The sequence below is a fragment of the Leopardus geoffroyi genome, chromosome A1, assembly GCF_018350155.1.
Source record: "Leopardus geoffroyi isolate Oge1 chromosome A1, O.geoffroyi_Oge1_pat1.0, whole genome shotgun sequence".
Classification (NCBI taxonomy): Eukaryota; Metazoa; Chordata; class Mammalia; order Carnivora; family Felidae; genus Leopardus; species Leopardus geoffroyi.
Genome location: NC_059326.1, coordinates 132,263,185 through 132,278,085, shown reverse-complemented (window position 1 = coordinate 132,278,085; position 14,901 = coordinate 132,263,185). Strand labels below are relative to the sequence as shown.

Genomic DNA, 14,901 nt, shown 5'->3' with positions numbered 1-14,901 from the left:
TTTGCCTCTTAATTTCTACTATTTGTTATTTGCCCTGTGAGATACAGAGGAGCAGGCTTTATTATCTCTGTTTTACAGGTGGTGAAATTAAGGTTAATAAAGATAAAATGGTTTGCCTAAGGATATAAAATTTGTGTAAGGTTAGGCCATATTGCTCTTTCCATATGACTATTTTCTCAGTGCCTGCTTGAATAATATTTTTATAACCAAACAAGGCAGATGAGGGAATTGTCTCTAAATTACCCATGAAAATGGGGGGAGAAAAATTCAATATAAGTGCATGTGTTCTAAAAGTTATCTTAAATTTCCTATGACACTTACTTTATGACATTTTCTTCTTCGAAAGAAATGATAAATATCTGAATGAAGCCTCATTGTATTTTAACTATCTTCACCAGTTGTTTTCAATGGCAGGTTCTGCTTCAGGAACAAAATTTGGGAATTAGGTATAAGTTCAATGTTCCCATCACTCGGACTGGCAGTGGAGACAATGAAGTTGGCTTTACATGGAATCATCAGCCTTGGTCAGAATGCTCAGCTACTTGTGCTGGAGGTAAGACACCCACTAGGCAGCCCACCCAGAGGGCAGGACCGAAAGCACAATATATTCTGAGCTATGCTTTGTGTCTGCTAAAGAAGCTAATTGGAAACATTTCTTGCAGGTTTGCTTCAAGCTGTAATTTAGCAAAAGAAACTTTGCTTTAATTATATTATATTCCGTTTGTTTTTAACCTCGTGTAATTTGTACAGATTTGTTGGTAAAATACATCTTGGCACAATGAGTGTCTCTGCTGGTGCTTCTCCCAAGACTATCTTGAAGGTGGGCTGTTTGCTTTTCGTGAACACATTCTTGGTAAAGAACATCAAGAGTTTTAAATAAGAAAATGAGCAAGATTCAGACGGCACAGATGCAACTTCTTGTAATGGGGGATGAGAATGTATGTCTGTGTGCTAGCGTGTTTGTGTTTGTGTGCTTGTGTGTTTCCCACAAACCTATTCAAACTCCCTTCTCCAGCCATCAAAGTTAAGGGGCTATATACTGGGATACTACGATAATTCCTGGTGTCTGGGTCTCTGGGTTGATGATGTATGCTGACCCCATTATAGTCCCTCAGAGAGGTAGCTGCTAGGCGGTGGTTGGTGATGTGTTGGTTGTCCCATGTGCGTTTTTCATGGGTGCCTTTTCCCCACAATTTACTCTATTCCTAATCCTCCTCCCTCTAGTGGCCACCAATGCAATTCTTTACCTCTGGCTGGGAGAGCAGGACAGTTGGCTTCCTTCAAAGCCAACACCCTTGCTGCTGCATGGACTGGTGAGTAGAAGTGCTGTGCAAGCAGCATCTTCCTTCTCTCTGGAGACTAAATGCATCGCCTCCACCGTACACCTTGGTCCCATTAGACGAGGAAACAACCCTATCCGTCAGGCCTAGGCTGGGTTAGAGTACCTCACCATTCCAAAAAGAAAGACTGATTTTGAATAGTGATATTTAGAATGGGAGGAATCGAAGTAAAGTGAATCACCCCATTTTACCCCATTTCCAATGTATTACCTATGTTCCCTTTCTAAACTTCCCAGAAACATATGATTTAACGTGGACTTTACACTATCTTGTCTGGTACTCACTGAATTTCTAAACACCTCTGATTCTCAAGGCTGGAATCGGAGAAATTATTTTCACAGAAAGATTATTATATAATATGTTCAATATTTTCAGACTCATACAGAATTAAATCATTGATTAGCTATAACTCCAACTTCAGTAGTAAGCAGTATATAAAACATCAAAAAACCCACAAATTAATACTACTACTACTACTAATAATAATTTCTTCTCCTATGTGAGGTGTCATAAAACATGGTTATATATAATTTGTGGCTTATTTTAAAAGATCTCTAGTTCCCACCCATTTTATGTGTGAAATGGCTAGTGATTTATATTGTAAAGTTCTAAAAACGATAAAGCATTACTATGTATTTTAATAAAATAAAGGATATTTGAAATTAGTTGTTAAAGTGAATGCCATTTTATTATATTTTGGTGGCATTTATACAGATATGTTTCTTTGTTCCAAAAAATTCATTTTTATTCAATCTGTAAGCTAACTTATCCCTTTCACATACAAAAAAAAGTCTTTATGATATCAGTATATACATGAGTAAGACCCTGAAGTATAAGGTAGGATAAAGTTGTTAAAGAAGAGTTAGAATAAAGTTTAGGAAATCTAATGAGGAAAGTCTAACTGTTGAAGTTGGTTAGCTCAGAGAAGAAAAGGTTGAAGAAAAGTATATTAGTATCTTCAATTCTGTGACAGAATGTTGAATGAGAAATTCTTAGTGCCTGTTTGTCTTTGTACTGAAAATTGCTATATTTGGGGATGATTTAGACACAGTCTTGTCTGAGGCCAAGGAGGGATTAAGTGAATTCTCAGTGTTCCTTCTAACCCTAGGATTCTTTTGTTCGAAAAGGAGATAGTTCAACAAAAAGGGTGGGGGTTAGGCTCTAAGAACTGAATTTAGAAGAAAAACTTTGTATTCAAGATGTATGAAAAATCTAAAGGAGTTTTATTCTTTTCCATAACACTGGCATCGAGAAATCATAATACAAAAATGATTTCTTGTGGTAGGGGATAAAACAAAAAGAAAAACAAAGAGGGAGAAAAGCCCCTGGAAAGAGAATTTTCTGTTTCTTGAACTTCTTCGTTTTGCTCTGGAGCCACTGGTCCTAGATATTTGAGGTGGTTCTGGCAACTGGAATTCTGCTCACTTGTGTGTGATTATGACAGCAGTCATGAGGCCATTGCCTTCTTTGGAAGAGACACATACAGTACTTGTTGGCAGGGATAGTGTGAAGAGCTGCCATTTGTCTTGCTTGGTAAGTGTGGTTGCTGGACCAGCAGCATCAACATCACCTGAGAATTTATTGGAAAGTGCTAATTTGGGGGCCCCACCTCAGACCTACTGAATAGAAACTCTGAATTGGCCTCCACAGTCTATGTTTTAACGAGCTCTCCAGGTGATTGTGATGCTTGCTCGAGTTTGAGTACTACTAATTTGGTTGACTGAGAAACTGAATCCTAGACACATAGAATCTCTTCCTCCCTCACTGACATCTGTGCATCTCTCTAGACTCACTTTGCACCTAGAATACTATCTGGAATATGCTAGGCAGTCAAGAAAGGTTTGTAGATGAGTGGATGAGCAAAAGGAACTAATTATTCTGGCAATTATTTATTCGTGCTAGTTTTTTCCAGTGTAGGAAATGAGAGTTTGGAATTGTTAATTTTCATAGGAGGTGGCAGTTCTTAATTGGGATGTTTCACTCTGATCTTTCTAGGGTGGTGTTGGGTGTCTTGAGGACACCAAAACCTTTAAACATGGAAAAAAGATTAAACAAGAAAGGTCTCAAAGAACTTTCTATTGCAATCTCACAAGACTCTTGGTGTTCTCACCTATGACTGTCCTGCATATGTTTTATTAGTGGTAAATGACAAACTTTGAATTTGGGAATGATGTTGATAGATTTCTCATATGATATCTTTTAAGATAAGAAGTTTTGAGACTGTTTTTCTCTGTTGCTTAGCAGACCCAGTGACAAATCTAATGCTGTAGGAAACATTGCTGGTGATTCAGTCTAAGTAATGGTCTTTTCTCTGAGTAAATGATGAAACACTTCCTTGGCCTGAATAAGAGCATTGAGATGCTATGGGGTGTTGTCTTCAGGATAAAGGTGATTTTTAAGATACAGTTGTGACTTTTCCTGAGAGAAATCCAAGTCCACTGAATTAAAACGTAACTATCTTCTGAACCACTGTTAACTCCTCCTAGAGTTTTGTTCCTTTATTCCTTATCCAGAGTGTTGCACAGATAAATCTGTGATTTATCTGATTCTCAAATTTATATCTTACCATTATATTCATGATTAATGTGTTAGTTGATAAAGTTGGCTGGGTAGAGAGAATTATATTATTATTATTATCATTATTATTATTAATGTTTTATTCATTTTCTGAGAGAGAGAGAGAGAGAGAGAGAGAGAGAGAGAATCTGAAGCAGGCTCCACGTTGTCAGCATGGAGCCTGATGTGAGGCTTGAACTCATGAACCGTGAGATGATGACCTGAGCTGTAGTCAGACGTTTAACTGACTGAGCCACCCAGGCGCCCCTAGAATTGTATTATTTTTAAATACAGAGATTTAGGGGCTTTCTTTAAAGTAGTAATTTATGCCACTGTATCTTTGCAGTACAGCTCTTAAAGATTAAAATAACAAATATTGTGTATTCATTCTTTGATTTTAGTCATACATATTTGCTTTTTCCTAATATTTGGCTGGATATGTGGTCCTCAGATTTGAACATCAAAATCACCTGGATGTCTTGTTCAAACAAGATTGCTAGGTTCTGCCTCCAATTTCTGAATCAGTAGGTCTGGAATAGACACCAAGAATTTGCACTTGTAATAAGTATCCAGGTGCTACTGATGCTGGTGCTACTGGTTCAGGAACCATACTTTGAGAAACATTGAGCCAGACACGTAGATTTCATAAAGTAAATGCTTATTAAAACAAAGTGACAAATCATTGAGGTGGTAATCCATATTACAGTTGTAATCTACCTTATAGCTAGTCTTTTTAATGATAAATGGTTCCACTGCTCAGCCATGTAATAATAAATAAAATGTTATAGTTTATAAAACATTTTCTGGCACCCTGTTATATTTGATCACAATCAACAGCACCATGAGCCTAGGCATTGCTGTTATTATTCCTATTTTATAGATAAAACCCAAGTGAAGTAACTTCCCCAAATCAAGACTTATAAATTGAATGTCTAGTGATTTTTATTTTTTTAATTTTAATTTTAATTCTTTATTTTTTTGAAAGAGAGTGTGTGTGAATGGGGGGGCGGGGAGCAGAGAGAGAGGGGGACAGAGGATCTGAAGCCTGCTCTGCGTAATAGCAGTGAGCCTGATGCGGGGCTCAAACTCACAAGCCACAAGATCGTGATCTGAGCTGAAGTCAATGTTCAACCAACTGAGCCACCCAGGCACCTGTGTCTAGTGATTATTTAAATGTAACATTCTCTCTTATTAAAGATGGTCCCTTATGTTGAACAGAGCTTTACCACCAGTTGGCCACCTCCATAGAGCAACATGATAGATATATCCCTACTCAAAAAAATCTCCTTCACTAGTTTGAAGTTTTAATTTTTCAAATGCTTTACCTAAAGGAATGGTTCTTAACTTTGGTCCTACCTTCAAATCACCTAGAGAGCATTGAAAATTTTGATGCTCAGGCTTGCCCCCAGAAATTCTGATTTAATTTGTCAGGAGTGTGGCTGGGGCATCAGATTTTCAAAAACTCCCTGGGTAGTTCTAATGTGCAGCCAAGTTTAAGAAATACTGCCATTGAACAAACTACAAGCCACCATGTACACAGACTACATAGTGGGTTGGGTTGGCTTTCCCACAGCCCTTGAGGTATATTGTAAGAGTCCCAGCCATTATCATCCATCTTCCATTATTTTGAAAAAAAATTTTGCACTTTTGGCTACAGCATTTGTGGTAGAATATATTATAATATGAGTCATATCTACTTCTGTATTTATTTATTCATTACTAGACCTCAACCACAGTCTTCTTTTTCCCCCTTCCACCCCTCTGCCTGTAGGTTGCATGTATGTAGTCATATACTTTGTATTAACACATTAGAAATCTACAAATCTCCTCTGTGCTTTTTATACTGTTAGATACTTAAAATTAAAAATTTTACTAGGGTATTAAATAAATTTAGTTTCAGTAGAAAAAAAATACTGCCATTGAGGCTGATGGAAAGTTTATTTAGTATTCAAATAATTTACATTCAGATGCAAATACCATTAGTAACATTAACTCACATCTTTGTTTTTAATGAGCTACTAGTTAAATGCAAACATAATGAGATTTATTTATAAGTATCTGGGGTTGGAAAGTAGAATGGGACATCAGAGGAGAAAGTAAAAATGTAATAGAATTCCAGTTAATTTCATAATTTTCTTTAGTGTGGCTATCAGATTGGATATGCCTTTAGAAAGGTTTTTTTTTCTTCAGTTTATTTATGTGCTTTCTTCTTTACCTGATGGATCATTTATAAGCATCTAATCAATGCTTTTAAAACTAGCTGCAACCGTGCTTCTCAGTCTTTTGGCTAAGATCTAGTGAAATTGTGCTAAGTAGGTTTTCTGAAGTTCTTCCTCTAATTTGAAATTTTTGTGGTACTTATGGAGTTACAGTGAATAAGTGGTTGTATACTCAACCAACTTTAATTTAGACCCATAAGTCAGAGGCATATGGCTCCTGTTTTAACTCAATATTTATGAAAAACAATAACATTCTTTTTTCTCCTTGTGCCATAGTTTTAGAGAAGGTCATCTATTGTTACAGGAAATTTTTGTTTCATTAGGGAATGAATCTTTGCAAAATGCCAACAGACAGTATTCATGATCATTTCCTTCCCTACATTTCTGGATGTGCTCTCATTTCCCATCATTTAAACCATTTTCTTTCTACCCCAAAGTCTCTTTAACCCCCCTCTTATTTGAAGCAACCCTTATGTTTTAAAGCAAAGCCTCCAAAGCCAATTAACTGAGAGTCCATGCTGTATTGTTGCATTCAAGTTTGCACCTGTTCTGTTAGAAAGAAAGTCTTAAGAATGCTTTGTTTGTGATACAAAGAAAAGTCAGAAATACATAAATATTTACATTAATTACATTAATTTTAAATTTATACCCTAAACATACAGTCTTTGACCTCCAATTGGCTCTATTGACACTTCTGACTATTTTCTCTAAATTTGTTTGTCTAGGGTTTTCTTTCTTTCTCTTTATGTGAAAGTACAAAGATTGCATACCAAAGAACTCATTTTGATCAAGTTTCTGCTGACAATCAGAGGCATCTCATTGTTGAACACTGCTTGGCAGGCAGGTCAGGGAGAAAAGATAAGCTAAAGCTATATTAAGATTGAGGAGGAGGTGGAGGGAGACAGGTTTATTTATATAGGCAATTTTTATTTTATTTGGAGATCAAAATAGAGGTTTTTCATATATATACTGTGGGGTTATTCAGGAATGTTTCTGGTCAATTGTTATTGACCATTTAAAATTTTACCATTATTTTTCTTTTACATTTACATAGCCTAATCAAATTTTCTTGTATGTTTCATGCTTATTTTATTTATTTTTCTTTTTCTTCCCTGGATGTCATCTTAAGCCGTGTGTGTGTGTGTGTGTGTGTGTGTGTGTGTGTGTGTATGTGCATGAGTAGCATATAGACTTAGAAAATATTCTATATGTTTCTTCTTTCTCACTAGAACAGTTTTTTTAATTGACCTTTTTTTATGATTTCACCTAATTCATCTGAATTCTTATGCATATAGGACCTGGTTTCTACTCCTTAATATTTTTAAGATGCTTTACATAGTTTCCAACCACTACTATTTTGTATTTTCCTGATGTAGGCCCATATTTTTCAAACTGTGCTATGGTACCCAGAACACTGCAGCAGACTCACAAAAGGCACAGAAAAATATTGTATATTTTCAATGGTAACACAGTGACATTGGGTATATACCACACTGATTATTACTAAGTTGTTTGGACCTAACTACTTAATAAATAAAACTCTTAGATTTTTCTTTTTCTGCGTAGGAGGGTTAGGGTTGTGAAAAAATTACTGAGACATTGGTATCATGAACCAAGAAAGTTTGAGAACTCTTGATTTAAGTTAAAATTTAGTGTCATTAAAGTGGATAAAAATTAGTCATCTCCCATCCTTCCAAATGAGTTGAATTTCATTTTATGAAAGAAAAGGAAATGCATGTAAACTCCTTAATCAGGGTATGATGATGTTCAGTGTTTAAAATTAGAGCCTCTTTCGTACTTCCAGTTAAGGAACTAGAGGTCTTGAATGCTGTGTAAAATTTTCCTTCCTAACTGTATTAAGTTTTCCTTCTGATATGTCCTGAATATGTTTCCTTTCTCTATCTCTGTTAGTTCAGATCAAGATTGGTAGGTGATTAAAGCACAAAGAAAGAAAGAAAGAAAGAAAGAAAGAAAGAAAGAAAGAAAGAAAGAAAAAATTTAAAAAAGAACACACCTAAATATTTAAAAAGACCCTATAGCAAATTCGTCTTTGCAATCTACTACTTAACAAGTTTATGTAAAAATCTACACTATTCCATTTATTAATGACAGACTTTTCAAATTTATTTAATCATGCAGATTTGCCTTGGCCTCTTTAAAAAGTTGGATATTTCTACATTGTTTCTATGTAAGCACTATGTGTTCATGTTATATATTTCATTTTCAAAAATGGCACAACGCAAGCAAAAGGTGCCCTTAAAAGTATACTAATTCCATTATAACATAATAATTTTTAAATTGTCTTTAAAAAGTAATTATTAAAAAAATATATAATACAATATTTATGCTAATACTCATACCTGACTAAAAGAGAACAGCTCTCATAGTACCAAACAGATAAATGCCTTACATTTTCAGCGAGGTTCTTTTAATTTCTTTGCTAATTCTAAGATACCTAACTTTTCTTTTTAAGATTTTATTTTTAAGGGTGCCTGGGTGGCTCACTCAGTTGAACGTCCAACTCATCCAACTCTTGATTTCAGCTCAGGTCATGATCTCAGTTTGGTTGGTGAGTTTCGAATCCTGCATCAGTGTTGCACTGACAGTGCAGAATCTGCTTGGGATTCTCTCTCTGTCCATCCTCAGCTCCGTGCCCTCTCTGTCTCAAAATAAAATAAATAACCTTAAAAAAAATTGTTTTTAAGTAATCCCTACCCCCAACATGGTGTTCGAACTCACAACCCTCAGATCAAGAGTCACATGTTTGGAGTGCCTGGGTGGCTCATTTGGTTGAGCACCTGGCTCTTGATATTGGTTCAGGGCACGATCTCACGGCTATGGGATTGAGCCCAGTGGCAGGCTCTGCCCTGAGCATGGAGCCTGCCTGGGATTGGGATTCTCTCTCTCTCTCTCTCTCTCTCTCTCTCTCTCTCTCTCTGTCCCTCCCCCTCTCCCTCTCCCTCTCTCCCCTGCTCATGCTCTCTCTCTAAAAAAAAAAAAAAAAGAGTCACATGCCCTACTGGCTGAGCCAGCCAGGCACTCCAACATACCAGACATTTTTAACATGTTAACATTTTTAACATTTTAACATAAACTAATAATGGCCAATTCACAGTATTAGTGAGCTAACAGAATGTGCCTCAAACAAACAAGTATTTCCAGCATTGACTTTTATAGACATCATCATAATAATAACTCATATGTGTTAAAGCTTATAAAGGACATCTACGCTGTAACTTTGACACAAACTTAGAGTGGAGAAGTCCCAAAATGGAGTAGAGAGGAAAGCAAAATCCAGTTGTTTCTCAAGATTCAAAGTAGACTTGAGATTGAAATTAAGTATGAAAGACATTAAGAAATTGAATCTTATAACTGAGTTTGCTTCTCTTTGGTTTGGGATTTACCATCCAAAAGTCACTTTCAGAGTTAAGTAAAAGATAACAGATGGAAATTTTAGTTTGAATAATTAAAAGCATTTTATTCATTGCCATTTTATTTCCCTTTTAAGAAATGTAGTTGTATAATTAGTTTTTGAGAAAAATTCCCTGTAATAGATCGTTTCTGCGTGAAGTTACACAATGTACTATTGTTTGAAACTATGAGAGTGATTTTATGTTTGATTTCCGTATATACCAACTTAGACATAAAATAGATCACGGTGATATTTTTAATAATACAAGCCCCTTGTAAAAAGTGACTTGAGTTTAGAAATAATAAAGATGTGCATTCAGCTGTTTGTTGTTCCCAAATTTTCTCTTTGGTCTTTGAAATATAAAATACTTGTGGGTCTAGACAGTAGTCTATCATTGCATTGACCATGGCTTTCCCCTATTCACTTTCTCCTGCCATCCCCTTCTTTTAGGTCATTTTCAATGTCGGGAAGGAAGAGTACCCTATAATATATGGGCTTAGGTGTACCAGGCATCATTGCAGGGCATCTGTGAACATCACAGCTCCTGAAAGCCTAGGCTCTATAGCCATCAATTGCACCTGGCTTGGTTCTCATATAGCATGCCCTTAAGAAGAGTAACTTCTCTAGACAAACTTATGCTCTTGCTTGATTCACAGTTCTGGAAGTTAATATGTTTGCTCATTTATTTATCTATAATAATTATTTCTATTTATCTTTTTACTTAAGCATATGGCTTCCCCTATATAATACACTTAAAGTTGTTTTTTAATTCTTCTGTGTATTTTTAATATTATTTAAAATTTCCAATTTCATGTAAAAAGTCTTACATATAAAAGTTAATTTGATAACCTGACAGTTTTTATTGTTTACTCCGCATTTTCTCTTATGTTATGATGTATAGCTGAAGGCAGGAAGTCTCTGCTAACACAAAACATTTTCCCTAGTACTCTTTTCTTTCTTACTTCATCTCATTTCTATTGCTTTAGAGATTATATTCTTCCCTAACATGATTGGACCTGCATACATGTTAGCTCACTGAAAAACTTGGGGAAGGCTGAAAGCAAAGTTGAAGTACATTCCTATTGTATTAGTGATTTGTGTGTCACAGGTTATGTTTCACTTCACAAAAATTCTGTCCAAAATAACATTTTTAACAGTCATAATATTATACATCTTTACAAGGTATTATGCATAAAATGCTTTTGAAAAAAATTAAGCATTTTTTACTGGTAAACATCATCATCTCAATTTTATTCTATTAATATTACTATTGATTCTGATATTTCTATCCCCATTTTTTCTTTACTTGAGGAAATAAATAGTTTAAAAGTGATACAGCTTTTTTATAACTTAAATCTGAAATATTTACTCTTTGGTTCTAAGAAAGAAAGAGGTGCTATATATAATTAAAAGAAAGTCTTTAAAAGCCTGGCTCAGTTGGTAGAGCATGTGAACCCTTGATCTTGGGGTTTTAAGTTTGATCACCATATTGGGTGTAGAGATTACTTGAAAATAAAATCTTTGGAAAAATAATAGTAAAAGAAAATCTTCTCTGTTGGTAGTAAATCCTCACAGTGTGTAGGAGAAGCTCCAGGTCTTCTTGGACTATCAACATCATTTCTCTAAAATTTTTTTAAATGTTTTTATTTATTTTTGAGAGCGAGACAGAGCATGAGTGGGGGAAGGGCAGAGAGAGAGAGGGAGACAACAGAATCTGAAGCAGGCTCCAGGCTCTGAACTGTTAGCACAGAGCCTGACTTGGGGCTCAAACCCACGAACTGCAAGATCACGACCTGAGCCAAAGTTGGCGCTTAAGACTGAGCCACCCATGCGCCCCTTTTCTCTAAAATTTGTAACAAAATATCAAAAATAAGTCCTACGGATCACAGAGGTTTCTTTTTAGTATAACATGAGTCAGTTCTTCATAGGAAGCTTGCCTGGCACAAGTTTCTATTTCTAGTTAGTGTTCTGCCTCCTGACATGTCTGCCCCTTCCGATGTGTATGTCTACTGGTAAGAACTCAAGCACTGAAACAAGACTACACAAATAAAGGAATCTAACAAATGCCTGTTTTCCAGACTTAATATTCTGTAGAATATGGGGCAGAGTGGGCCTAAAAGGGAATAAAATTAAACAATTGAATTGGGGACGAAGAAAAGAGGAGACAATTTTCGTAGAATTTTGGATGTGGAGCAAACATTAGAAATGACCTAATTTGATGGTCTCATTTTACAAAGGAGAGTGAAAACTTACTTTAGGTTATTTCCCTAAACTACTTAGAACTCACAAATAGGTATAATAAGAAGATAAAGTGAAAAGGGACAAAATTATAGACCTGTGGCTATGAAAAGAGTGCTTAATATCAGTGAAGATCAGAGGAAGAGAAATCAGACAACAATATAACAAAATAGGGAGGCTGTAAAACTAACACCTTTAGACCTGAAAATGCATTATTTTATTAGATAAGGTATTTTCCATAATATAATCATATTGGTTCTTGCCTTATTCTCCCCATTTTAATGTAATCTCATTGAAGTCAAGACTTGTCCCTTGACTAGTTTGCCCTCCTATGATAATGAGAAACCATGCCTTAGACATAGTAGGAATTTGGTGTGTTAAGTTAGACACTTTCCATAGAAGAAATTACTGGTAATAACTAATGAATAATAGAAATTCGCTCCAGGGATAGTATGATTTCAAATAAATGCAATATGTGTATTCCCTACCCTACCTTACCATCACTAAACACAGTTACTGTAGAAAAATACAATATTTTAGGGGCATCTGACTGGCTCAGTGGGTAGAGCATGTGGCCTCTGATCTCGGGATTGTGAGTTCAAGCCCCATGTTGATTGTGGAGATTACTTGAAAATAAAATCTTTCAAAGAAAAATATAATATTTTAGAGTTGTGGGCTTTTTTTTTTTTTTTTCCTGAATAATCCTGTATTTCCCTGGAACATCTAGTCTTGCTTCAGACAGAAGGAAAAGATGAGAAAGGAAGCCTATGAAAAATAAAAACTGGCAGGAAGAACTTCAGAAGGAGAAAGCATATGGGTGGAACTGATTGGTACCCTGGGTGTCAGCTGTTAGATCAAGGCAGGTAGGCTTTACTCTGCCCTGCAAATGCTTGTGTCTGGCCAATAGTCACAGATTCCATCAGTGAGAGGCAGAGCAGAGAGACTTTTTTCCCCTGGTGCTTGTTGTTCTTTGGATGCTATCTAGAGTGAAGATTTAGATTCAATTAATATTGCTGGCCATGTGTATACAGTATTGTCTTGGTTGCTAGCTACTTTATAGATGTTGTGGTTAACTAAATTACTGCCTTAGCCACCAGCCACATTTGTAGTATAAGCTCTAACTTTTTAACATCCCCCCACCCCCTTCCTCTTCAGAAAACTGTTTCTTCTGTTGATATGATGAGTTATGCCACTAGGTTAGATTATCTAGATGTTGGTTAGCCTCTCAATCCCAAGGATACATTTATACCTCTCTTTCCATTATTGACTCATTCACATACGGTTATAGATTGCTCACTTACTGAGTGGGCTAGCTCTGGAATGTTGAGTCTTAAGAGTAGATTTGAAAAGACCTAGAAAATCTTTCTGCTGCATTTAACCTCCCCCATTTATTTCTTAGTTTACCACATGTCATTCTTTCAAGTGAAATTCAGGCGGTAATTTCTGTGCATTGAATGCCCACCTCTCTGCTTTTAAAATGATCAACTGTTCTGTGAAAGGCAATATATTTCCAAATATTGTTACAAAGGAGTTTACAAAATTATTTAATTCTCTAAAAGAAGATCTAGATGGGATATGAGAACATTGAGCAGCTTATAAGGGGAATAGAGAAGGGATTGAAAAGGAGGCGAGGAAATTGAGAGGCACTATGGTCTCTGGAGCCTTTACTCAGGATTGGCCCTAGGAATGTAGCTGCTGAGCCCAAGACCCTATGTTCTTCAGTTGAACTATCAGCATCTCCTAGAGTAAGCACAGTGGATAAAAGATTCCATCCAGGACTCACTTGCAGCTTACTGGACTTCATGATCATTTTCCTGGGGTATATGCTATTTCAAAATACTAAAAACCATTTCCTGATATATAGCTAGAGCAGTGATTAATTTGGGTATTCCTTCCTCTCACTGGGCAAGAGAACCTTTGGTGGGAAAATAGATCATCTGTAATTTTTAACTGTCGGCTAAAAATTAAATATTAAATATAAGACCTGATAAATTTAAACTTACAGACTAAATTAAGGGTTATGTTTCCATGTTAAGAAACTTCATGTTTGGGGGGTGCCTGGGTGGCTCAGTTGGTTGAGCTTCCGACTTCATGATCTCATGTTTTGTGAGTCCAAGCCCCACATCAAGCTCTCTGCTGTCAGTATAGAGCCCACTTTGGATCCTCTGCCCCCTTGCTCTCTGCTCCTCCCCTGCTCATGCTCTCTCTCTCTCTCAAAAATAAATAAAACATTAAAAAAATGAAGAACCATCATATTTTATTCTTTGATAAGCAAAATAAAAATCTATATATAGGATACACCCGTTTTAGAGAGCTTGAAGTAAATATGTATTGATAATGGCATCTTTGTTTTTAAACTTTATGATATGAAAACATTAATTTTTTAAGCATGGGAGAGGGGTGACATTAAATTAAAAAATAGGTATAGAATTCTCATGCCAGTAACTTTAGATGTGTGAAAATAAAATGCAATTAGTGTAGTTTTAAATTTGACCATTATTCTGCAGATCATCTGCATACTCCAGGGATGTGGACGCTAAGTCACTAGAATTTGTTTTTAATTGGACATATACTGACTAGTCATGTGGACATTTTATGTTTTTGCTTATAAACTATAAGTCCTTAGATTTGAAAACACAGTAACTTTGTGTAACTGGATGTAATTATTCCCAACGGGATTTAAATCAACTCCTTAGCAGTGTTTTACAGATTACTTTACTTAAAAAAATTTTTTTTTAATGTTTATTTATTTTTGAGAGAGGGAGAGAGACAGAGTGTAAGCTGGGTAGGGGCAGAGAGAGGGAAACACAGAATCTGAAGCAGGCTCCAGGCTCTGAGCTGTCGGGACAGAGACTGACACAAGGCTCAAAATAACAGAACGCGAGATCATGACCTGAGCTGAAGTGGGATGCTTAACTGTTCCACTTCCGGGGACGGTTATTTCCACATGATCTGTATTTTCTATTTTCTACACCTAAAGGCTGCATTTCCCTTAGGCCCAAAGTGTGTGTTTCAAAATCCATCCTAAATTAGGTACATTGGTTTAGAGTTATCCTATTGCTACTGATTTAAAAAGGAAACAAAGAAAAAAAAAAGATCTCTGAATCTGCCAAGTGTGGGGTTAAAGGTTGGAAGG

At 35.9% G+C, this 14,901-nt stretch overlaps 1 protein-coding gene across 10 annotated transcripts in view; it reads left to right on the top strand.

Annotated features, from left to right (window-relative positions):
* The window catches only part of ADAMTS6 (ADAM metallopeptidase with thrombospondin type 1 motif 6), a 321,406-nt gene that overhangs the window by 247,267 nt on the left and 59,238 nt on the right, over window positions 1-14,901 (top strand). For 8 of the 10 annotated variants that reach the window (XR_006716243.1, XM_045494590.1, XM_045494585.1 and 5 more), the window contains one exon: window positions 415-553. Coding sequence is in view for 9 of the 10 variants with exons in the window: in XM_045494590.1 (XP_045350546.1) it covers window positions 415-553 (139 nt within the window). In the remaining variant the exon portion in view is untranslated. Of the gene's footprint in view, window positions 1-414; window positions 1,150-1,224; window positions 1,314-14,901 lie in introns of those variants that run through there. The other 2 variants (XM_045494597.1, XM_045494602.1) reach the window with 2 other exon arrangements.